At 42.7% G+C, this 24,217-nt stretch overlaps 1 protein-coding gene across 5 annotated transcripts in view; it reads left to right on the top strand.

Annotated features, from left to right (window-relative positions):
* ETS1 (ETS proto-oncogene 1, transcription factor) overlaps positions 1-24,217 on the top strand; it is a 175,923-nt gene that overhangs the window by 88,763 nt on the left and 62,943 nt on the right. Inside the window, exon 1 of one of the 5 annotated variants that reach the window (XM_046685278.1) lies at positions 22,114-22,566. The exons of the other annotated variants lie outside the window; for them this stretch is intronic. Within the exon in view, the coding sequence (XP_046541234.1) occupies positions 22,485-22,566 (82 nt within the window). The 5' untranslated portion in view covers positions 22,114-22,484. Of the gene's footprint in view, positions 1-22,113; positions 22,567-24,217 lie in introns of those variants that run through there. 5 annotated transcript variants of the gene reach the window in all.

The raw sequence follows: 24,217 nt of genomic DNA, 5'->3' as shown, positions 1-24,217 counted from the left end.
TTCCCACAAACTAGAGACCCATGGAATTCTTACAGAGGTGACATATAGGGGAAATGAGCCTCTGGGCCAACTTGGTCCAACATTGGTTATTCAAGGGTAGGAAGGAGCTCAATATTCTGCAAGGCTGCTTCTGAGATTGGTTTTCCTTTGCTGGGCATTCACTTAGGGTCTGTCACGTAAGTATTGCACTTCCTTTGTGCCCTTACTCCTCTTCCGCTATCTAGCTCTGCGAGCAGACAGTCACTGAGCCAGACTAAACCCGAAGAAGTTTCTGAAAGGTTATACCCTTGAAGCCGTCCACAGTGTACATAGCACGTGCTGAAGTTTACACAGACTTCTCAGACCTCTGAATAGAGAGACTAATTGTGGGGAAGCTGCTTTTCAGCACACAGGATGGGCTGTTCTCTGCGGGTTTTACTATCAAAAGGCTTTTAAAAGTGCAGTGTAGCCATTGTTGAATATTTCACAATGAATTAAATACCATTTCTCTCCTCGCAGCTGTTCCATGTGAGTGAGTCTAGAGTGCTTTTTTTTTTTCCTGGCAGAAGACGTCTGCTGTATAAACCTAAGCACTGGGGTAATGAGATTATTTGTGTGCAAATTCTTTAGGAAAAGCATTTCTTTATTTTAAACTCAATGTGATGCAGGGCTGCTGCTCTGGAGATGGGGGAGGAGAGCCTCGGAAAAGAACGGAGTTGAAATGTCTCTGAGCAGAACTGGGAGAAGGCAGGGGCTCGGGGCTCGGGAGCTAGGCGAAGCCTCGGCACATTTACGCACATTTCCCCAGGGCCGCCTGCCTCGCTCAGCCCTGCTGGCTGGGCTCTGGAGGAGGGAAATTCCATGTATTTTTTTTAGTAAACAATTAATCACTTTTCCATCTGCCCTTTCAAAATTCCTTCCTGATCTGACAAGTTTCTAGTGGGATTGAAGGAACACTTGTTTTGCTTTCTACCTATTTTTATATCAAAAAACACTTAAAACTTTTAAATTCTAAATATACACGGAAGTGTTAGCTTTTTTCTAACATTTAAGGCGTTTTCCATAATTAGGACATGTTCGACCTTACTGGTCCTGTGCTAAGTGTCTGCTCATCTTCCCTGGTGGAATTACTTTTTCTTGTCAAATTTTTCATTGCCTTTTGTAGAAATCAAGCTTCAGGTAAGTGGTGGGTTGGAACTAACTATAAAATCAGTTAAGATTAAATACTAGAGTAGACTCAACTCTTCTTAAAGCATCATTGGGAGTTACCAGCTGTTCTTTAGATCCGTTGAAGACTAAGAAAAAGATGGGACTAAATGGGAAAAAAGGATTTAGATTAGCTATGGTGAAATTTGACTCTGAAATCCATTATTAAGGGAGTCTGTGAATTACCTCTCTCCTCAAATATCTTTCAGGATATTTCAGAAGTAGTTTAAGTAATTTTCTATTGTCCTTCTGCTTCTATCACAGAAGACAAAAATTTCAAAACCTTTTAAGGGAACTTGAAGGGAATGTTTTAGGAAATGATCAAGTGGGAAAGAGCAGGTCAGATATGAAAAGAAAGCTATTGACTTTGGGAATAATCTTTTACTTCTGTTTCGGTGAATGAGGTAAAAAGTGACTCAGGATAGGCCTACTGATATGAGAACTCGACCAGTAAGATTTGGGGCTAAGGAGAGAAGGTTGGAAATGGAATTCTGCACCTCTCTCGTTGTTACTGATCACTTACTCTTTTCACTTCCCAAGTTTCCCAGCATCTGTGAGCGAGTGGGTGGCTAGAAATGAACCATTCTTCCCTCCCTCCAGCAGAAGTGAAAGGTCTGCTGAAAGGCAAGAGAGAATCTATGCTATTTTGGTTGCTTTAAAACACATGATGTTTTCCTTATTTCTGGCTGTGTCCTAGTACTTTGGCACGTGCATATATACCATGTTTTGTTTATTTTTTTGTAATAATCATTATAGAATAATACATCTCATTAAAGAAAATTTGTAAATTAAAGAATAGCTGGGGAGGAAAGGCAGTTTAGTCTCACCACTTATTGGTTAATATGTTGAGGTCTCTTCTGTGGGTCTTTTTCTGTGAGTAGTTCACGTGGCTGTCACACAGATGTCTCAGAGTTAACCTGAGCTTCTCACTGTCCCTCCTGCCTCTGTCACCTAATCTTTACCCTCTGTCCTGTCTCGGTGAATGATACCACCACCTACCAATCACCAGGCTAGAAAACTGGTAGTTATTGTTGACTCTCCTTTTCGCTTTAACTCTTGTGTTGGTTAAGGCTCTTTTCGTTTGCAAGTGGCAGAAACCTGGCTCAACTAGCTTAAATTTAAGAGGGATATTGACGTACAGAACTGAGAAGTCCAGTGGAAGAGCCCACCCGGGGAACTCCAAGAAATCAAATAATCTTGTCAAGTCCCTCTTTTCTCCGCCTCTTCTCCCTTGCCTCCTCCTCCTTCTCCCCCTTTTCTCGCCTCTTCTCTCTGGCTGACATCTTTGCTGTAGTAGAAGACGTAGGAGGGAAGTGGGCGGGGTCCTGCACTAGAAGAAGAGGGAAGAACTCCTGGGAGATAAAAGCAGCAGATGACCACCATAGTCTTATATTTAGTTGGTCACAAGTCTTGTCAACTTTATCTTGTAAATATCTCTTAAATGTATCCAATCTTCTCTATTATTATCATCTATATCTTAGTTCCGGCCCCAGTTGTGTTCCCCTTGTCCCGGTGAGGACCTGTATGGTAGAGATCAGTCACTGGTTTCTGTCTTCCCTGTTAGACTGTGTGTACCTTGAGGGCAGGACTGTGGCCTTGACATGGTCCCTGTACCCAGCAGATGCCTGAATTGTCATAGGCCTTCAATTAAGGTCTGCTGGATAACCAAACCAAGGTTATTAAATTCATGTGTCAGGATGATTGTAAGAACTACCTAGGATTTTATAATCAGTTAACAAATAATGAAATTTAAAAAAAATCAGCAAAAACCCAAAAATCCATCAGAACAAAATCCAAAGATTGTCCCAGAAGGCTCTTTGTGTGCTGGTTCCTTTCTTTCTAAGGCCAAGGGACTTTACCATTTAGGTCTTCATCCCTAGTGCTCAGCCCAGTACTTGGCACAGAGCAGAGGATGTGATCAATATCTGTATCCTGATTGTCCACACTCATCATAGCTAATGGAGGGCTGTTTGGTGTCTCCGTCCTCAGTTGGATCAGAAATAATTCAAGGTTTTTGACTGGTTGAGGCTGTTGGTTACATTAGAGCACCTTTATTCTGTGCCTCATCAATCAATGCATATTTATTGAGCCCTTATTCTGAATGACGTATTGGGGACACAAGGTAGGTGGCACACTTGTCCTCAGGGAGCATCAATGTAATTTTGATGGGGAGCTAAGACAGACGTGAACATGCTGGGCAGTCAGGTGAGCACCACGAGAATGGAATGAATAGGAGAGTATTTCTGCTGCAGACTGGAGGTAAGGAGAGACCACACAACCTGGTTCCCCTGGCGGCCTCTTTCCAAACTGCCTGAAAATGAAGGTGGAGGGAGTTTCCCCTGAGGAGCACTCGTTTGTCCAAACTTGGTCCGCAGAAGGAGGACAGGGAGTTTGATGTGAGAAGGGGCTGCTGTGCTGATGTTTAGAATAGTGGTTGCTCTTGCTCTGCTTTATGTATCCTACTTGCCTGTTATTCTTTCCTTCTTCGCCCTGGGTCGATTTTCACCTCCCTGGCCCTGATCTGGCCCCTCCTGGGCCTTCCTGCCTGCCTTCAGAGATGAGTTTCGACTCTGCTCGTGCCTCCCAACCTGAATGAAATGTTCCATTCGCTAGGTCTGCTGCTCCTCACTTCATTAGCGTTCCTGATGTTTATAAAGCCAGGAGATAATATTTTTAGGTTCCATTCGGAGTTTCCTGGGCAGCCTCTCTCTAAGCCACTTAGGAAGTTTAGAAAAGAAGGTCATGGAAATGTTAGATGTTTTTCCATTGAACTTTGGTTGAGCAAATGGTCTTGGGATGATGTTCACAGACTCCACTGAGCAGACTTTACTGGAGCATAGGAAGTTCTTTCTCTCTCTTTTATTTGTCTTGCCTTCACCTCTGGAAAAGGAGAGTTTTCTTTTATAAACAACTTTGAGATAAGTTTTATTGAGATTTAATTTCCATACTATACAATTCACCGTTTAAAAGTGTACAATTTAAGGGCTTTTAATATATTCACAGGATTGCACAATCATCACCACAATTTAATTCTAGAACATTTTTGTCCCTCCTAAGAGAAATCCCATACCCATTAGCAGTGAGTCCCATTCTCCCTGACCCCTCCTGTTCCCATGCCCTGCTGTCTAATTTTTGTCTTCATAAATTTGCCCATATTGAACTTCTCTTCTTATAAATGGAGTCATACCATAGGTGACCTTCTGTGACTGACTTCTTTCACTATTCTCAAGGTTCATCTATGTTGTAGCATTTATCAGTATATGCTTCATTCCTTTTTATCACCAAATAATATTCCATTACATGGAGATGCCACAATTTTTTTTAAGATTGGCACCTGAGCTAACAACTGTTGCCAATCTTCTTTTTTTTTTTTTATTCTTCTCCCGAAAGCCCCCCAGTACATAATCGTATATTCTAGTTGTGAGTGACTCTGGTTGTGCTATGTGGGACACTGCCTCAGCATGGCCTGATGAGCGGTGCCATGTCCGCGCCCAGGATCTGAACCGGCGAAACCCTGGGCCACTGAAGTAGAGCTCGCGAATTTAAACACTCAGCCATGGGGCCGGGCCAGCCCCCAGATGCCAGATTTTATTTACCCATCATTTGATGGACATTTGGGTTGTTTTCACTTTGTGTCTGTTATAAATAATGCTGCTATGAACATTCATGTATAAGTTTTTTGTGTGAACACATGTTTTCATTTCTCTTGGGTTTAGACCTCGGAGTAGAATTGGTGGGTTGTATGTTAGCTCTATGTTTAACTATTTGTAGAACTGATAAACTGTTTTCCAAAGTGGCTGCACCATTTTACATTTCTACCAGCAATGTCCAAAGGTATCAATTTCTACATAACCTCACCAATACTTGTTATTGTCTATCTGTCTTTTTGACAGCTCTCACAGTGAATGTGAACTGGTATCTCATTGTGGTTTTGATTTGCATTTCCTTAACAATTAATGATCTTGAGTATTTTTTCATATGCTTATTGGCCATCTGTACATCTTTGTTGAGAAATGTCTAGTTAAATCTTTGCTCATTTTTTAATTGGGTTATCTTTTTTCTATTGAGTTCTAAGAGCCCTTTACAAAGTCTGGATTTCCTTATCAAATATATGGTTTGCAAATATTTTCTCCCCTAATATGGGTTGTCTTTTTACTTTCTTGATGTTTGCAGCACAAAAGTTTTTAGTGATGATTAGCCCAATTTATCTATTTTTTTCTTTTGTTTATGGTTCTTTTGGTGTCATATGTAAGAAATCATGGCTTAACGCAAGGTGAGGAAGATTTCTCCTTGTGCTGTCTTGTAAGAATTGTATAGCCTTAGCTCTGCATTTAGGTCTGTGATCCACTTTGAGTTAATTTTTGTGCATAGTGTGGAGAGGCCCACTTTCCTTCTTCTTGCATATGTTTATCTCGTTGTCCCAGCACTTTTGTTAAAAGATTTTTCTTTCTCTATTGTCTTGGCACTCTTGTAAACAGATATTTTTAAATAGATAGGCCACCTATATTTATGAACTGTCTTAATCTATGGCATAAATATTCATCTGTGTTAAGTGGTTCTTCCACAATGCTCATTATGATGAATGAGTACTTATATATAGTAAACTAAATGAATTGAGGATACCTGAGTTCTAAGACTGGTTTGAAATGTGATTTTTTATTTTGAAGCTGAAAAATAAACCCAGTTGGGGCCGGCCCAGTGGCGCAGCGGTTAAGTTCTCATGTTCTGCTTCGGCGGCCTGGGGTTCGCTGCTTCTGAGCCTGGGTGTGGACCTATGCACTGGTTATCAAGCCATGCTGTGGCAGGCATCCCACATATAAAGTAGAGGAAGACGGACATGGATGTTAGCTCAGGGCAAATCTTCTTCAGCAAAAAAAAAAGAGGAGGGTTGGCAGGAGATGTTAGCTCAGGGCTAATCTTCCTCAAAAAATAAAACCCCAAATTGCCATTTATTGTGTATTTTGAGCCAGATACAATAAAATATTTTACATAAATTATCTTATTTAAATGTTACCCCCAAATTTTTTAAGTTAAATTATTAACTTGGTTTTATAGATGAGTTTTGCATAGTTGAAGTAACTCACCAAAAGTTAGACTGTTAGTAAGTTACAGAGAGCTCAGGTTAGCCTGACTCTGTAGCCTGATATTAAACACTGTGCTGGGCCTTGAGCAACTTATGTGAAATAATAGTAAACAGGAAAAGGCAACAGCAAGCAGCCACTATGTGTACAATTTGTGAAGAATGCAAAATCTGAAAATCTAGTTCTGCTAAATGATTATCAATTTCCTCATCTCTAAATATGAACATAACACCTTCCCCTTACCTCCTGTATTACAATTAAACCAAAAAAACCAGTATTTACTTTTTAAGTTACTTCAGTGTATTTTAATTCCAAGAAGGAAAAAGAAAATCAGCAGACTTTTCTAGGAAAATTTCATCATCATCTTTTGAATTCATCGTATAAATTTCATTTAATGCAAGTTTGTTTGCCCAAGACAGTAACATTAGTATTTCTTTTTTACTTCTTTTTTTGTCTCATTTTTGATAGGTGTCAAAGAAAGTCACTAATAGTTTTCTGTCAAACATCCTGAATCAATAGAGTTTGCCTTAAATAAGACTTTTAATTAACTTAATATATTCACTTGGGGCATCTTAAAGGAATAACCACTGTGAATTCAAGGCAATCAGAAATACCTATTACATTGGAGGTGTCAACAGGTATTATACCTGAAGTCAACTCCCCGAGTCCGCTTCCCCATCTCTTTTCTGTTTCTCCGTTTTTTCAGGTGCTCGCTTGGCCTTTGGTGAAGAATTTGGGATATGTGACTTCAGAACAATGGGACGTGTCCCAGACTGTATTGTTTGTGCATTTCTAATGCCACGTCCTCCTTGTCCTGAAGTCTTCATTGGAACATGTTATTATAAAATCCCAATATACATATATAAATGGAAAAAACAACAATTAGAAATTTGTGTTTTGTGACCAGCTGCTCCTATTTCTATTGCTTTCCAATGTTTTCCTGCTGCAGCTGCGAGGGAGATGTGCCGCAGACATTGACATTCTGAGTCCAGGAGTTTACTTCATGTCAGTTTCCCTCGCCCCTTAGTTCCCAGGGGAAGGGAGCTGAGTCTTTCCTCCCCTATCCCTTAATCCCCAGTCCTGATCTCATTCCTCCTCTGGTTCATCCTTGAGCTCAGGCAGATTCATCACTTGGGGTCCTACTCTGTCCGCCTCCCAGTGACAGCTCTGCTTATTCCTATTTTGAGTAGAGATGAGTAGGAATTAATGCATTAATAATCTCTTCTCCACCACACCATGCCCTCCCTCCCTCTCCCTCTAAAAACATTTTCTTGGTGGGAAAATAATGACTCAGATGGTTTATGGTATATAAGTGATAAAAGGTCTAATAAGAAATCCAACAAATGATGACAAAAGACTTGGCAGGAGAAAGCCACATGGAAAGGTCTCCGAGTGGTAGATGAGAGTGATTTGGGGCATATGAATAATTTGAAAGAGAAGAGGAAATCTGCGTCTTCAGTGTTTCGTGCATCAGAGTTGTGCAAAGCATTGGAGGGTTTCTACACCCTGGACGGACACTGCATGCTGAGGGCTGGGATGCTTGCCCTCCTCCTAGACATTTCTCAGAGATGCTGGAAGATGATGTTGATGGAAGTGCTTTGTTACCTTCCAGGCCAGACACGGTGAAGCATTGCTGTTGTTTCTATCAAAGGAAAGGAGCCGTGCTTACTCACATTTAGTTCTGAGGTTTGGCATATAAAGGATTTAAAATGACCCAAACTCGATGAAGATAGTGTGAAATGGATGTTCCCTAATTGCTCTTCTAAGGGATCCCATTTGCAGAATTACACGGCCAGCTTACCCTGATGTCATTGCTTAAATAACCTGCTAACTGGAGTGCATTGACATGAGCTATCAACACGGCTGCTCCTACAGTCAATTCTGAGTCCTTCCTCCTCCTAATGGGAGGTTTCTTGTGTCTCTTGATTTGTCCAAATCATGCCTATTAATATTGCAGAAAACCTCAATTGGATTTAGAAGCAGCTATTTCTATCCCACATAAAGTATGTATTTTCTAAGACCTTAATAATATTGTGTTTACCCAATGTACTTAATTCTGGTACCTGATATCTCTGTGATAGTACTTATGTTTACAATGCACATTTCTTACCTTATGTTCCTACTCTTTGATTAAAGTGCATTGATTATATGCATCTGATATTTTTATTTGATTAATACTATGACATTGACACTTATATTCATTTCCAATAATTCTTCTACCAAACTTTTACCGAGTTTTCTACTTATCTTTGTTGTAACAGTTTCTTTCTGCCATGTAGTTTATTTCGTCTGTCCTTGATAAATTAACAGGTGTGATTTTTACATGCTCAGTGCTCAGTAGCTGCTTTGTATTCATGCCAAGTGGTATCTTGAGAAGATAGATCTATATAAAAATGCCGATCTATTTGTGTTCATTTATTATCCTATTTTCTACCTACCTTAAAGGTCTTCGATGAGCTTTCCTTAAGTTGAGACTGAGAATGGAGGCACACTGTGGTAAAGAGTTTATTGCCAGCCAGAATCTAGTTTTAGAGCTTTTACTCCATTATGGTCATTATGAAGTGGGTATTCCACTTTAGCAAGTAGGAGGCTTGCCAGAACAAAGTGACTGCCAAACGGGTGACAGTGTTTTCTCCCTTAGTCTCAGGTTAGAGAGAGGTTATGAACTTGTTTGCCAAAATGATTACTTATTGCTGCATGATCATGGAATCTTCCTCTGTGACTTTATGCCTTGATTTCTCTTTATATGTGTGAGGTGCATATTATTAGAAATATTAGAAATATACAATATTAGAAAAACACATCTTTTTAAAAGTTGAGATTGTGATGGTAAAATAACAAGAAAAGAACTGACCCCAAATGTCATCATACATAGAAGTGAATTTATACAAGAATCATGAGGCAATGACTTGTGCTCCAAAGCTTTTTGTTTTAGCGATGGGAATCATTCAATGTCTTTGGCTGTTTTTAAATGTTTGGGGATTTGGCAAAGTTCAAATTCTGTTTTGCCAAGTGCTTTAATTTTTCTTTTTTTACTGCAAATTTTGAGGTCCGTGAGTATTTCATAGAAAACTTACATTGTATATGGGATAACTTTATAATTTAGTCATCTCCTCATCGGTATAGGAGGTCCAAGAAGATAGGGAAGTCTTCTTCAAAACACTTGGGCGCCGGCCCCTTGGCTGAGTGGTTAAGTTTGCCCGCTCCGCTTCAGCCCCCCAGGGTTTCGCTGGTTCAGATCCTGGGGGCAGACATGGCACTGCTCATCAGGCCACATTGAGGCAGCGTCCCACTGCCACAACTGGAAGGACCCACGACTAAAAGAATATACAACTACATACTGGGGGGATTTGGGGAGAAAAAGCAGCAAAAGAAAGGAAGATTGGCAACAGTTGTTAGCTCAGGTGCCAATCTTTAAGGAAAAAGAAAACACTTGGAAGGAAAAGTTTTTATACTCTAATGATTAAATGAGCTAGAAACCTCAAAGACTGGAGTTAGTTTGAAAAGTTAAGCTCTGGAACAATTAAACAGATTTAGAAAATGGCTGGCCTGGTCTCCTTCCATTTTATTATTGAAAAAATTCTATCTGAAGAGTGTGTGCATGTGCGTGCATATGTATCAGATGGGACAACTTTAGACAAAGAGAACCATGTCATAAGATAATAATGTCCTTTTCCAAGCACACAAGGCCATCTGTAGTGAAGCTGGAAGTAGGCCTGCTTTTACCATCTCAGATTACGTTTACTATCAAATGGTTGTTTTAGTCATTCATCCATTTATTCATTATTTCATTCACTTATTCATTTATTCAGTTATCTATTCTCTCAACATTTGTTAGGCATTTACTATGTCGCTATGTCCAAGTCACTGTGGTTTAAGCTGGAAAATAAAATTTGAGTACAGTATGGTTCCTGCCCACGAAGGGCTGAGATGATTTTCAGCAACGTTGTAAGTCATCAGTTGGACGGCTGCGTGTGCTGACTTGAAGGCGGTTTGTTGTGGGAGAGCAGAGGAGGAAGTGTCTGATTTTGTCTAGGGAAACTCAGGGAGCCTCATGGAGGGTGTGTTTGCTGCTGTGTCTTGATGGATGAGTGGGACAGGTGGGCTAGGGCTTTCCAGCAAGGGAAAGACCTGTAAGAGTGCACAGAAGGGTGAGGCGCCAGGGCGTGTTCACGGGGTTCCAACACGGGCGTGTTCGTGGGGTTCCAACACGTCCCGCATTGTTGGAGAGCAGGGTTCCTCTGGGGCAAAGAAAGTGAAGCGCGGTTCAAAGGTGGGCAGGGGTCAATTTGGGCTTTTGGGCTAGGCTTGGATTCTACCTGGTTAACAATAAGGAATCTTTGGAGAAACTTGTTATTTCCACATCACATTTAAAAAGTTTGGTTGAAATGTCTTCTCTCATCCCTGCTTTCCTAGAGTACCTTTCCGAGAAGCTCCTGCTTCTCCTTTCGCACAGATCTGAGGATGTCCACGGTGAGTGGCAAGCTGCCTGTGGCCGTCTGGCTGCGTCTTCCCCAGGCTCTGAGACTTTTGTTGAAAACCCTTTACAAACACTTCACTGCAGTGGCAGTGGCGGCACTTTGGGACTGTTATGTGAGTGGATTCCTACCAAAGATTTTACATTGTGACAGAAATTTTGCCTTCCCAAATCATTTATTTTTAAAACAACATAAATTTTGTCTATTCCTTTAAGCTGGAGATGACTAAAGTCTGAGCTATCCATAAATATGGAGCGTGAACAAACTCAACAATATTGATAAGATGGCTTTTCAAAGGCTACCAGTCGGCAGTGGGGAACCTTATGAGAAGTGGAACATTGGCTTGTCTTTCTCTAGGCACTTTGCAGAGGTTTTGGACAGAAGAAAGCTCATCAGGAGACCTGCATGGGGAGAGAGGCGTGTTATTTAATTAGCTTTACAATGGGCTGACTTGAAGGCACGTGGTGGCTTTAATAGAGGGAGATAGATGTCCTTCTTTGCAGGGCTAATTGTTGGGAAAAAGCAGGGTCTTTGTGCAGGCCCAGCATGAGGGCTCTGATCTCTTGGAGCCTAGGGCTGCCCCTGCTTATAATTTTAGACAGAGCTATTCAAGGCTGCTCTGTAGAGACAAGAAGAACAAGAGCAGTATTGTGTATGCAGGATCAGTGCCCAAACCTCCCCAAAGTCACTAAGAAAAAAAAGGAGACTGAGAGGACCCAGCCATGTGCGTTTTAGAGTATTTCCCCATCATTTATTTGCTAGAGTTGTTAGAAAGGGCAAAGCTACACTTTAATCAACTCGGAGCCGAGGTGGGGTGGCTTAACTAAACACCCCCAGAAAACCAATTAAGTCCACTTTCCCGATGATGTGGCATTAATCTTGCCGGAATAGGGCAGGCAACCAGTGAGGAAACTCTGTGTATTCCGTGCTGCCAGCCCTGATGGCCAGGTGCCAGGCACTGGTAGCGCCAGAATACAAATTATGAAGCTGATGCCCGCTAAATAGCAAAATCTGTGATGCTAGAGGGCAGCGCAAGAGCAACGATGGTGCTGGCTGGATGGTGCTGACTGGCAGCAGGAGGGGCAGGGGATATGCCTTTCTGTAGGGTTCTTTGGGCAACTGGTAGGCAGAGGTAGTTGCCACTAGCAAGTAAAACACTTCATCTGAATTCTGAGTAGCAAGTCCAAGCTCAAAGGGAGGGCTACGTGTGTTCAGAATTCTGTAACTAAATGCATGTGTACAGCACAATAAGAGATGGGTGGAGGTTCAGGTTTACAGCACAAGTTAGGTTATTAGAAAACTTTTGGCTATCACAGAGAGATAGGTAGGGAAAACGTAAGATGGGCTAACACAAGAAAAGACTCTCGCGAAGTGAATGCAGTGGTTGGTGTACTGCCCAATGAGGGGATGGTTTGGGGACCGCCCCAAGCAGCACGGTATAGGGCATGTACTGAACAGCGTGCAAGATTCTGCTAAGTTACTGACCAGCTTGAAAGCCAAATGGCGAGGCCATTTGGTTAAGGTCTTATTTTGCTCAGGTTGTATGAAATCAGTGAATGTGTAGCAAACCTACAACCAAGAGCAGGGAAAATCCAATATTGGGAGGAATCTTAGAAGGTGCATTTTCCTTGCTTTGCTGCTAATGTGTAATGTAGCTGTGAACATGTAATTAGAACTTCCATAATTGTATTTCATGTCTATATTATGGGAATCAATCCCCTTTCATCCAAGAGGGATGGTGTCAAGATCTATGTGCTTTGCATACTCAGACCTAAAATTATCTTTATTACTATGTCATGATTTTAATGGCACACACCAAGAGGGACCACCACATCCTAATCTCTTTGTGAGAGTACTATATGCCACAGCTTGGATTAACATCCATGAAAATTTTATGTTCACTAAATCTGAAGTCACAATTACAATTTTTCAAATTAGTAACAGCAGTGAAGTGTCGTTGAGTGCTTATTCTGCAGCAGACACAGTGCAAATCACTTGGTGCAATCCGTTCCACACTCAGTTCAACTCTGAGAACTGGGCAGTATGCTCAGCTCCGTTCTGTAGATGAAGACAAGGAAGCTTTCCGAGGCGAAGGACTGACAACTGCAGAGTGGCCACCCTGAAACTCAACCTCTCGTCTGGCTGCTGCTGGTCCCCGCTCTACTGCACTGCCTCCCCAGTTATTTGAGAGGTTAAGTACATTCTGCGTAGTTAGGAAACCAACGCCTTATAGTCGATTTGGCAAGAAACTGAAGATCTTTCTATGGGCTATTGGGAAGCAGGAACATTTCTTTGGAATTGTCTCCTTACCTCCACACCTCAGTTCATTCAGTTCAATTAAAAACATACTCTCCACAAAAGAGAAATGTTAGCTCACTGACAATGAGGAGTCTGTGTGGGTGCTGGGCCTTTCCTGGATCTGAATGGTTGTTGCCAGCCATCTGGTCTTTCTCCATGCTGTGGAACTCCCTGAAAGAAAAGTCCATAATCTTTTTGATTTTTAAAAATTCTCAACATTATTTAGAAGTTTTAATTCCTGGAAAGGGTTCTCTCCTGGGAACCTGCCACAGGAGAGCTGACTGCCGTTTGTTCTTTCCTCCCACAGTCTGCTGCCAGCGCCCCACCCAGCTGCGCCCCCCTCCTCCCCGCTCAGTGCGTCCCTTGTGGTTCTTCCCACCCAAGGCCTTTTTGTGAGGAAGCCTTTCAAGATGGTTTCCCATTCTGGAGAAAACACATGTTTCTGATCAATCTGATGAAATGTATTTCCATTAAGACGTAATTTCTATATTTTCTACTTTCTTCATTCTGCACTTTACCTATCATTCTGAGTCCTGAATGCTTGAAAGTGCTTCACAGGCCTGACTGATTAAATGGCGCCTTCTTGCACGTCACACATGTCGGATTTGCTTCTCTCCTCTTCACCAACTTGAAGGAAGAAAGGTTTTTATTGTATAGGAGCCAGTTCAGATAGATGAGATGTGAGCTGGGGTCTGTTCCACCTCATGCGTCATCGCCAGGACCATCCACTACATTCCGACTCCTTCACAGGGTGATGCAACTCGCGGAGCGAGCACAGCTGGCTTCTTGTAAATTAAAGAAGGCTTCCTCTCTTTTTGGCCCTTAAGAACAGAGAATTAAATGTGAGCTGTAATCTTAGAGAAGTTGACATATCCCTTCTTGAGGTTGTTTTTCAACTGTCACCTTCATATCAGTGGCATATCTGGTGTTCAGTAAATTCTAAATATGAGTAATTACACCGGACACCCGAGAGTTGTTTTTATGGATTTATGTTCCTGCATATTTATGAAACTCAGATTCTGTGCACATTTTTCAGGATGGTATCCATACAAAAAGAGGTTTGAAACAGCAAAAGAGTTAAAAAAATGTTCTTCATTTCACTTCCTGTTACTAGATTCAGCATTGGCAAAGGTAGGATTTGTATTAATTCATATGACACACTAATGTTGTGCAGTGACAGATGCTAAAAGTAAGATAAGAAGAGATTCCTGAGGAAGATGTTTGTGGATGACTGCAATGACGTACTCAAAAAAATGCTGTATTTACTGGCTGGTTAGATGTTCTCTGTGTGACACATTCAATTGTTTCCTGGGCCTGTTATCGGGACCTCGGTCTGGAGGGAGAGATATAAAATAATGTGTGCTCATGGTCCTCATTATAGCTCAGCGGCAATAGGGGATCCTAACCAAACCCCTTATTTCCTTGGGTTCTGTGGTTTAAGATCCACTTTTCCATTGCAACATCTCCTTTATCCATCAGCAGATATAAGGAATTAAGTGTGGAGAGTAGTAGTCTGCCACAGTCTAGCCAGCAAGAGAGGTTGGAACTTCCTTATGTGTTTTTGTGCCACCCGTTAGCTGGTGGTGGCTCAGTTGACTCTCCCTGCCCTCCTCAGTCCCATCTCTTCTCAACCCACCACCCTCCTCACTCTAGCATGGCCAAAGGATTTAACAAATTCAATGCTTCTAGGGACCTGACTGGTTATAGTAAATTCGAGAAGGTGGAGGAGATTTGCAACAGGCACTGGGCTCCCTATAAAGCATCCAACGGTCTATTCTTCCTCACAGTGATGGAGAAAATTGGGTTCATTTCATGTATTCTCTTATCTTACGAATAGTGGATATAGTGATTGCAGATCGTCCCTTCCTGGTAATCAGTGAACTAAAAGATTGAACTTAAAGTTCAGAAATTCTTGCAGACTGCTTCTGAGCAGTAGTCTGAGAATATGAACAGTATGCTACACAAAAGTTCAGACTGACAACGAAACAACTGGTTTGCTTTGTGGTGAGCCAAATGCCATTTTTCACAAACAATTATGCCTGAATATACTCAGATGAAAAATAAAATGAATATGGCAACCTTAGGCAACATTTTCCTTTAAGGGCATGGGAAGTAAGAGATGAGAGGAGCAGAATAAAACTTTCTAAGACTTTACAGTGACTCTTTTTGGAAAAAAGTCACTTCATTAGCTCTTTAGTCTTAAACTTCGGGCAACTTTGAGTCTCACATTAGACAAAAAGAAAAAAGACTGATATCTGAGCTAAAGATCCATATTTAGGATGTTAGAAAGCTATCTGTTCATTAATTAAAATAAGCAACATAATTCATTGAGTTCCTGCTGTCTTGAGCACTGGAGGTCATAATGATGATTGAAACTAGCCACAGTCTTTAGACAGTGGAGGAGTCAGACACGCATATTCAGATATTCACTAGGGGAGTGCTCAGGCTGCTGAGCATAAAAGGAGCACCTTGTGGGGATGAGGAGGGAAATTCTTTGCATGCTGCAAATGCCCATGTGGGGGAAAGACTGAGAAATATCCTCTGTGCTCGGTGTAGATTCTCAGCTTGACCTTCTCTTGCATCTTCTGTGACCTCCTGAGACCCCTTCACCTCTATTCCATTCTATATCCTTTGCAACTCTGCCAGTCTGAAAACTTCCTATTGGTTTGTTTTATGTCCTTCCATGACTGTTGGCCATGCGAGACAATTAAACTGGCTCTGTGAAGGTACTGGATCCATCACCAGGCCTTAATTTCATTTTGGAATCTTGGGGATTGAAGTTCCAGAATGACAAGGACGTAGAATTACTGTGACTCTACCTCCTCAATGTCCCATCCCGACCCCCCAACTTATCCTTCACGGTTCTCGGAGGAGGTCCCTTCTGCTATGTCCTCCTACACCATCTTCCCTTTTCCTGTCAGGGCTATTTCTTCTTCTTCTAGTGCTATCTGCTTTCTCTGCCTGGCTTCCAGCTTCAAGAACTGGATGGAGAAATTCTCTATCCATCTCTGCTCCTTCATCTCTAGGGTGGTAAATGTTAGTCTTTCGGGGCAAGTGACTTGGCATTTCAAAATGAAAGGGGGAGGGGAAGGGGAAAGAGTCCACAATGAAATTATGTTCATTTAAGATTCAGACTACAACTGCAGAGAACATCTGTTTTGAAGTCTGATGTTGTCTTTGTAACCCAAGAGAAAAGCAGGGTAAGATCAGAGGAAGGCTTTAGCCTTCTACCAGATGAACCACCTGCAGCCTGCGGAGGGGGCTGGAATTCGTTCTCCTGGGGTGTGGAGCTCCTTGCTGTGAGCCTGGTTCCCTGCTTCTGCTATGTTATTAAAGAACATTGGTTCTCCTGCCATATGTGCTAATGCTATCGCCCTTCTACCTCAAGAGGCCAATTTAGGACAACTTAAATTGGAATCCAAGTTACATGATCCTCAAAGTCTCGCAGGGTAGCCTGCATTCTGCATTATCCAGGCCCAAGAGGGAGCAACAATCCCGGGAAATATGCTCAGTCTGCTTTAAGGAGGCAAACTGACTCTGGGTGTGAAGGAAGACTCAGGGCCCTGTAGCCTTGATTGGCAGCTCCTCACTTCTTTCTGTGTGAGCAGAGCCTGATTTGCTGCAAGACAAATACATGATGTCTAAACTGGTGGATTTTAAAATGTCGATTGGTCTGTGGATTAGGCCAATCCATCCCACATTGTTGGGGCTGCAGATGCAGCTGAATGGTTCATAATTACAGTCTAAAGAAACTGCAGACAGCAATAGAGCCAACCCAGACCCTTTTTCTCCTTGCAGTCCATGCCAAGCTGTCTCCCACAGGGGATGCTAGTGTGGTTATCCTACAGTGTGCTTGCCCAAAGACAACACATCCGGTGCAGAGAAGATTGTTAGATTTCTAGAAATTGTCTGATCGTCTATCTGTTCCTGTGTACACTGTACCCTGCTTCATGTCTCAAGAGTGTCCAGTAACAGACCAAGCTGAATGGCAGTAACTTCCCTTGCAAATACGATATCTGTAAATGCAAGGAGATGCCACGGAGAGCACTGCAGTCAGGGATCCTGTCCTAGTACTGATACTGCCCTGTTCAGGCTGTGGGGCCCTGGGTAGAGTGAGTTACTCTCTTAAACTAACTTTTCCCCTCTGGTCAATAGGAAGGCTGGACATGACCGTCTCTAAGAGACTCCCATCTAGCTCTCACAGGTGACGAAGACAAGACTTAAAATGTTATCTCCAAAGGGGCACCACAAATGTGATCTTACTTCTGAAATTCGAACTCCAGCCTTTCTATGACAAACTACAAATAGCTGAAGGGGATTAAGAGGTACAAACTTCCAGTTATAAAATGAATAGGTCTTGAGGATGTAATGTACAGCATAGGGAACATAGTCAATAAGATTGTAATAACTTTGTACGGTGACAGATGGCTACTAGATTTATGATGGTGATCATTTTGTAATATAAAAAATATTGAATCACTATGATGTACACCTGAAACTAGTAGGATATTGTATGTCAATTATACTTCAATAAGAATAATTTACAAATCTCCAGTTTTCTCTTCTAATCAGGGAGTCCTGGAATTTCTCAAGTGAGGTGGAAGTTGGGCAGGTATCCAAGTCAGGAATTGAGGAAGGGGCTTAGAGAGATTTTTAAATTAAACATGATCCTTCTCTCTATTTCTCCCTGGAGACAGTTCAGGTAAATAGAGGGTCCATCTTACCCTGCAAAGGGGACGGCCAGAGAAAAGAGATTTAACATGATTTCTCAAATATTCTGCCTTACACTGGCTCTTACTAGCAGTAACAACGATTAACTTTAATGGAGCACTTTTTCAGACCTAGACGCTGTGCTAACTGCTTTGCATGCGTTATTTCATTTAGTCCTCCAAACAGCCCTACAAAGTGTGTGCTGTTATTATCCTTTCTTTAAACGCGGAGGAACTGAGGCTCAGGATTGTTTAAGTGACTTATGTGTAGTAATTTGGCTGTTAGTTAGTAGAGCTAGAATTTGAACCTAAGTCTTATTCCAGAGCAGACGCTACTCACTCTCATATTGTTTTAGTGTGCAGAGTTCTTCCAGGGCAAACAGGCCCCCAAGCCCTCCCTCTCCCTGCGCCCCCACTCCTCCTGCTCCCCTGCTCCCTGCAACTCCTCTTATCGCTCATTGTTTATTGTACCTTCTAAACAATAGCTAATGAGGCTGTATTACATGGTAGGGAGAGCCAGGGGTGATTTTATTCCCTGAAAACAGAGATGAGGTTGTGACACAAAAAGGTTAAGTGGCTCTGGTGAGGTCACAGAGCCAGCCCGTAGTCAGTGACAACACAGTTCTCAGTCCCCGCCTTGGGTTCTTGAACTGACCCTAAGGCCTTTTGGCATCAGAGTTTAATTAAGAGAGTTATTTTCATTTTCCTTTCGATCTCCAATTTCCCATTTTATTGCTGCTTGATAATGGTAGATATCGAAGCCCCAGGCATTTTTCTTCCCCAGTGTGCTTTTAATGACTCAACTTATCACATAGAAACCACTTGCTGCAGAGTTAAGCTTTTGAAGCCTGTTTCTGTGTGTGACAGGGACTGTTGCCTTTTCTCAGAGAAAAACAACCACAAATGCAACTCAGGTTGTTAATTGAGCACTTTTTAAAAGAAAGAAAATCTTACATTTAAACCAGTAAATCAACATCTGTGAGTCATAAACTTGTTCTGCACCAGCCGTTAGTGGTCTGAATGTTTTTGCACCTACCTCCAATAAAGCATATTTTAGCTTAAAACTCAAAGATTCCTTGGTTTGTTGAAGTTCAAGATTCAGGAAATAGACAACTTACTCTATCACACTTATGGAGAGGGAGAGTGTCTTCTATGGTTGTTTGAAATTAGGTGCATTTTTATATTTCTTTTTTATTGAGTTGAGGTGGGGTGGAGGGAGGAGTATAAAGAGAAAGTATATGTTTTTGTACCTACTCCATGTGTTTGAGGGAATTCTTGTAAAAATGTGACTATTTTCTTAATATCATTAACATCTAGCTCCACACTCCTGTCCCCCAGCTCCTGCAGCCTTTTTTTTGACACTTATTGACAGGATGTTCCTAGTTTAAGGAGTTTCATTACTTGATGGATATAATTCTCTAAGTCTCCAGAATGTTTGAAAATCCAGTTCTACTCTCTCCCAAGTACAGGCGCAGAATGCTGTATTTCAAGCAAAAGTAAAGAAGTATTTCCTTGGTTGATTTTTCTTGAGTGCCTCAAAAATCAGATATAGTCTTGAAACAACTTGCCCAAGTGGATAGAAAGCAAAGCTCGGCTGATCCTGTTTTGCCAGTGGGGAAACTGAGTGAACATGAGTGCTGGGAAATGGAGGTTCTGCTCTGCCACACAGAACAAAGGGCAGACCTATAGGCAGAGTCGCTGACATCTTTTAGTTCATCTTCACAAGCCATAGTGTGAGAAACTTACCTTTGAATTAGAAAGAGTTGGTGGCAAAGTAGAAGACCATAGTGACCAGGAAGTTGATAGTTCATTATTCAATATATATTTACTGAGCATCTGCAATGTGTCAGGCACTGGGCTAGGCACTGTTTTTTAGGATATGGTAAGACAGAAATATCATCTAAGGTTCATAAGAACATTTAGAAAAATCTACTTGGGTCCTAAAGAGAACAAAAATTTCATTTATCAAAATTGGTTAGGTTAATCAAGTGTGATACTTGTTACAGGCCTTATCAGATTATTAATATCCCAAATATGTACAAATATTTAATTTGTCCATATTAGCGTTCCTTGTCCTAAGTGAAGTTTCAACCAGATCCTACGTTAGATGCATAACTTCTGATGACATCAATATTCATAATCAGCTCCATGTTGAAGGAAGTTTTCTGGATGTCTGGGGTGGCCCCTGGCTATCTCCCCAACCCTCTTATTTTACCCAACCCCATTTCTTGATTTGGACGTTCAAACATTTTGAGCTTCTGTGCTTCAACACTGGGTTAGAAGAGTATGATTGACAAGTTGAGTTGTCATTGTTGAAGCATTGAAGGAACAAATTCTCTCATTGTTAGAGTGGAAAGTGTGGTTTAATCAAGGTAGGTTCTTTTAGTGTCTAATTCGGGGGCTGTTGTTAGGAGCAGTGTTTAAGTTAGGCCAGGGAAGAAAGCTGAGGAGCCAACTGGGGAAGACAGAAAGGACTTGCTGTGAGGAAGCTGCATTTGAAAATATAGAAGTACTTACACTTGGATTGAACAATACCAGCATTTTCTTAATACAACGTCAATAAAACAAAATCTTCCAAAGCAACTCTTGATTTGTCTGTTCTTTTGCTGATGTGTTCAAAGTGGGTAAGGCAGGATTGTTTCAAGATCCTTTTCTTTGCTGCTCATTTGGATGTGTAAATGTTCAATTCATTCATCAGCTGTTTCCCCAAGCTTTTCCCAGGATCAGAAGTGTCTGTTCTTGTCATCTGGAGACCAGCATTGTTTTCTCATACCTTTTGGAAACACAGCTGGATTACAACAATTCTTCAAAAATTAGAATTATCACATATAAATATTTTCCTCTGGTCACTGAAGGAGGGGCGTAATCTGAAGTTTGAACCAGGAATCCGAATTTTATTTTCTATTCCTGGCTCCTTCCCTCATTTCCTGTGGGAAACCTGCAAGTTACTAATGCTTCAAGGAGACAAAACTGGGATTAGATGAAGGTAAGCAGTTGTATTAAAAATAATCAGAGGCAGAGGTTACAGTTATAGGCAAGTGGTGGGAGTTCAACATATACTTAGAAATCAGGAAACAGTATTAAAAATAGCTTGCTCTGAGGTTGTTCAGAACAATTTATGTTTAATCTGTTAGTTAATCAAAGATAGACCTCAATGCCTGGCTCTAGCTATACATATGTGTTGTGTGTGTATTATGTACCTTTATATCTACTGATTTATTTGTAAATTAGGACCAACTCTATTTACGATAACCAATGTATCAGTGGAAAATTATTAATTATTTGGGATCATGTTGTGGTATCTGATGTGTCTGGAGTTCCCAAATGAAACAGGGATTTTGTCATGGCTGCAAACGATGTACTCCAGAAATTGCAAACCACATAGCCTTTGCATCACTTTTTTGGTGGTGGTCGCAGTAGGGTTGTCAGCTGTATCTAGTAGAGAAGAGTTTGTGAAAGAAAAGACAAAACTTTGACCAATGGTGGCATAATTACAGGAACAGAATAATAGCTTCCCCTTCCACCCAACCACTGCTGTATGAAAGCCCACGACTGGGTTCTAGTTTGGGGTCCCTGTTTTCCACTTTCTCGATAATACGGAAGAATTTGGGCCTTTGTTTTGGGGTCTCCAGTAGGTTGCCTTGGGCATGATCCGTATCAAGGGCAGCGAAACAAGAATTCTGCCCATGAACTCTGCCTCCGTCTTTTCTTAAGGATTGCACGTGTGGGCTCAGACAAACCGAAGTCTCCTCTAGAAACGCAGCCCCGATCCTGACTCACTAACCGGCTAGAGTCCAATATTCATAAAGCCCTTTGAGGACACTGGCTCAAGAATGCCCTGCTCCTGCTCGCACGCACGCCCCTTCGACCGCATGCCTCACGTCCTGTGTGTCAGTCTTTGTGAATGAATGATGTACACGCACTTGGAAAACTATGCTGCTCCTGGGAGGAGGGCAGGAGCGAGTGACCAAGTCCTCAAGAATGCGTGGAGAATCAAACGGACTTTCCCCAAATGGTCGAGGCAGCCTCTGCACCCAGCCTGCTCGCTTGTTCTGGGCCCTTCCCGCCCGAGGAGCAGGGCCCTGAGGCCCGCCAGCTCCGCGCACCGCTCCTCGGCTGCCGGGCATCAGGGCCTCGCCGGGAGCGGGCGCGGGCGCGGCTGAGCTCCGCCCGGCCTTCCTTTCGTTTTGGGCCACCACCGGCGATTGGTCGCGGGTCCTAGGCCCGGCCCCCGGGCCGCCCCCGCCCCTCGCTGCCCCCGCCCCTCCCTCCCCCCTGCTGAGATCCTGGGGGATGGGGGGGGCGGGGGTGCCGGGCGCGCAGACCCAGCGGCCGAGGCTCGGCGCCGCGAGAAACGCCCTAAAGAGGGGAGGAGAGCGCGCGAGGGAGAGAGGGAGGGAGAGCGGCTCCGGAGAGCGAGACTGAGCTGCAGCAGGCTGCCGGCGGAGAGGAGGGAGCGGGGCGAGGACGAGAAGGAGGGAGCGGGCGAGGCGCAGGCGAGGCTGGGACCCGGGGCGCGCGCACTTTTCCGCAAAGTGCCAACTTCCCCGGAGAGAGTGCCGGGCGCGCACCTTCTGGGCGCGGGGGAAAGTCAGCAGAAATTTGAGATTTTAGGGAACAAAGTCGGATTCCCCCCGTCCCCTGTCCCCCTTTACTAGTCCCCATTAAAAAGAAAAACAACAAGAATAACAGCAAACTTGCTATAATCCTGTCTGTCCCCCACTCCTGGCACCATGAAGGCGGCCGTCGATCTCAAACCGACTCTCACCATCATCAAGACGGAAAAAGTCGATCTGGAGCTTTTCCCCTCCCCGGGTGAGTGGTGACTGTCTAGGCCCCCACCCCAGCTCTCGGCTAGGGGTCCCCTCCACTTCTCCCCTCCTTCGCTGTTCCCTTCCAGGCAGTGCGTTTTCTGCCTGAGCAGGGCGATGCTGGTGGCAGCTGGAGAGAGGTAGAGACAAGGAGGGAGGACTGTTGGTGGCCCAAGACCCGTGTTTGGGGGGTGGTATTTATTTTCACAGCTGTGTTTTTGTGAGTAGTGGGAAAAAGCTTATAGACTGTCCAGCACTCCCATTCCAGCTTTTTTATTTTTCCAAACGAGCGAGAACCCTCTGGCCTTATTCCTTAACGTTAGCGGGGGATGGACGCTGCTCAGAGGACATCATTCCTTGACCCTGCATCCCCCAGCGTTGGAGCTGGATGGAGGGCCCTGGGCAGTGAGAGCCGGAGCAGTGTCTAACTGGCTAGGCTTCAAGCACAGTTTCAAATGTTTTGCCTCCTGAGCTCTCCTGTCACATGTCCCTTTGCTATCCAGCTCCTCTTTTGTGAGTTGGGGGTAAGGAAATGGGAGGAGAACTGAAATTATCATCTTAAGTTGGGGAAATATCCGGATTCTATTCACGCAGGTTACTCACTTTACCCTTCTTTCTAATCTGCCATAAATCTGTCCTCGGGTACCAAAGATCTGTTAGAAGAGGGAGAATTCCTGACGCCAGACCTGACTTTGGGTCTTTGGTTGGTGGTGTCATCCAGTTCTTTGATTTGAAGGATTCGAAGAAGAAAGGGATAGGAAAGAAATTTCATTTTTTTCTTAGACACAGATTTGAGTGTTAAGCAGTTTAGAGGAGTCTGGCTCTTTAGAACTCCTGGAATAAATGCACCTTGAGAGGAAAAGATGCTTTCTTTTAGGATAGGGAACTGCCAGTTATCCTTAGAGATTAGTGATTTGGAGGTAAAGATATAGAAAGATGTAGAGAGAAGGTGATTTCTGGAAAATAATTGCAGTAACATGTTGCTCTGTTGTATCTGATTATCAATAAGTTTAGCTGCTGCTCTCTGTGGTTAATACTTCTTTGCCTCTGGCATAATTAATTGCTTGTTTAACCCTTTCTTAATCTGTTTAAACTTTTGACACAAGCCAAGCTGGTGTTTTGTCATTTGGAGATACTTAAGAAATGTTAATAAAGAGACTTGGTCATGTCCTCTCCTTTTGACGCTCTAACATTCAACCCCAGTACTGCTGTGCACAAAGAAGTCTGAGCTTGTTTGTTGTCACAAGGATGACGATGGTGATGGTCAGAGTGCTGCTGAGATCAGCTAGAATGGTGGAGACAAATCAGGCACTTAGAGCTACAATGCAGAAATGATGTTGCTATGATGGTTGTGTTTGGGGGTTCAAGGAAGCCAGAATAAATTCTGTTAGTCACCGTTGATTTAAACTATATATCAATAAGTGAAAGGATAGGTCCCAGCAAAGATATAAACTCAGCTAATAGGTCCTTTCCCTAAGAATGGCTTGTTTATATGTGTGTTTATGGGGAAGAGATAGATTTGATCATCTGGGAAATATTGTCTCGATACGTCAGTCCACATACCTACAATGGATCTTGTGTGCTGGGAATGAAAAAGATCCCCTGGCAACACATGTTTTAGATCACAGTAAACAGCTGAAGCAATTTTTTTCTGG

Source organism: Equus quagga, chromosome 14 (assembly GCF_021613505.1).
Source record: "Equus quagga isolate Etosha38 chromosome 14, UCLA_HA_Equagga_1.0, whole genome shotgun sequence".
NCBI lineage: Eukaryota > Metazoa > Chordata > Mammalia > Perissodactyla > Equidae > Equus > Equus quagga.
The sequence above is the reverse complement of the archived record's forward strand: the minus strand, read 5'-3'. Positions and strand labels throughout refer to the sequence as shown.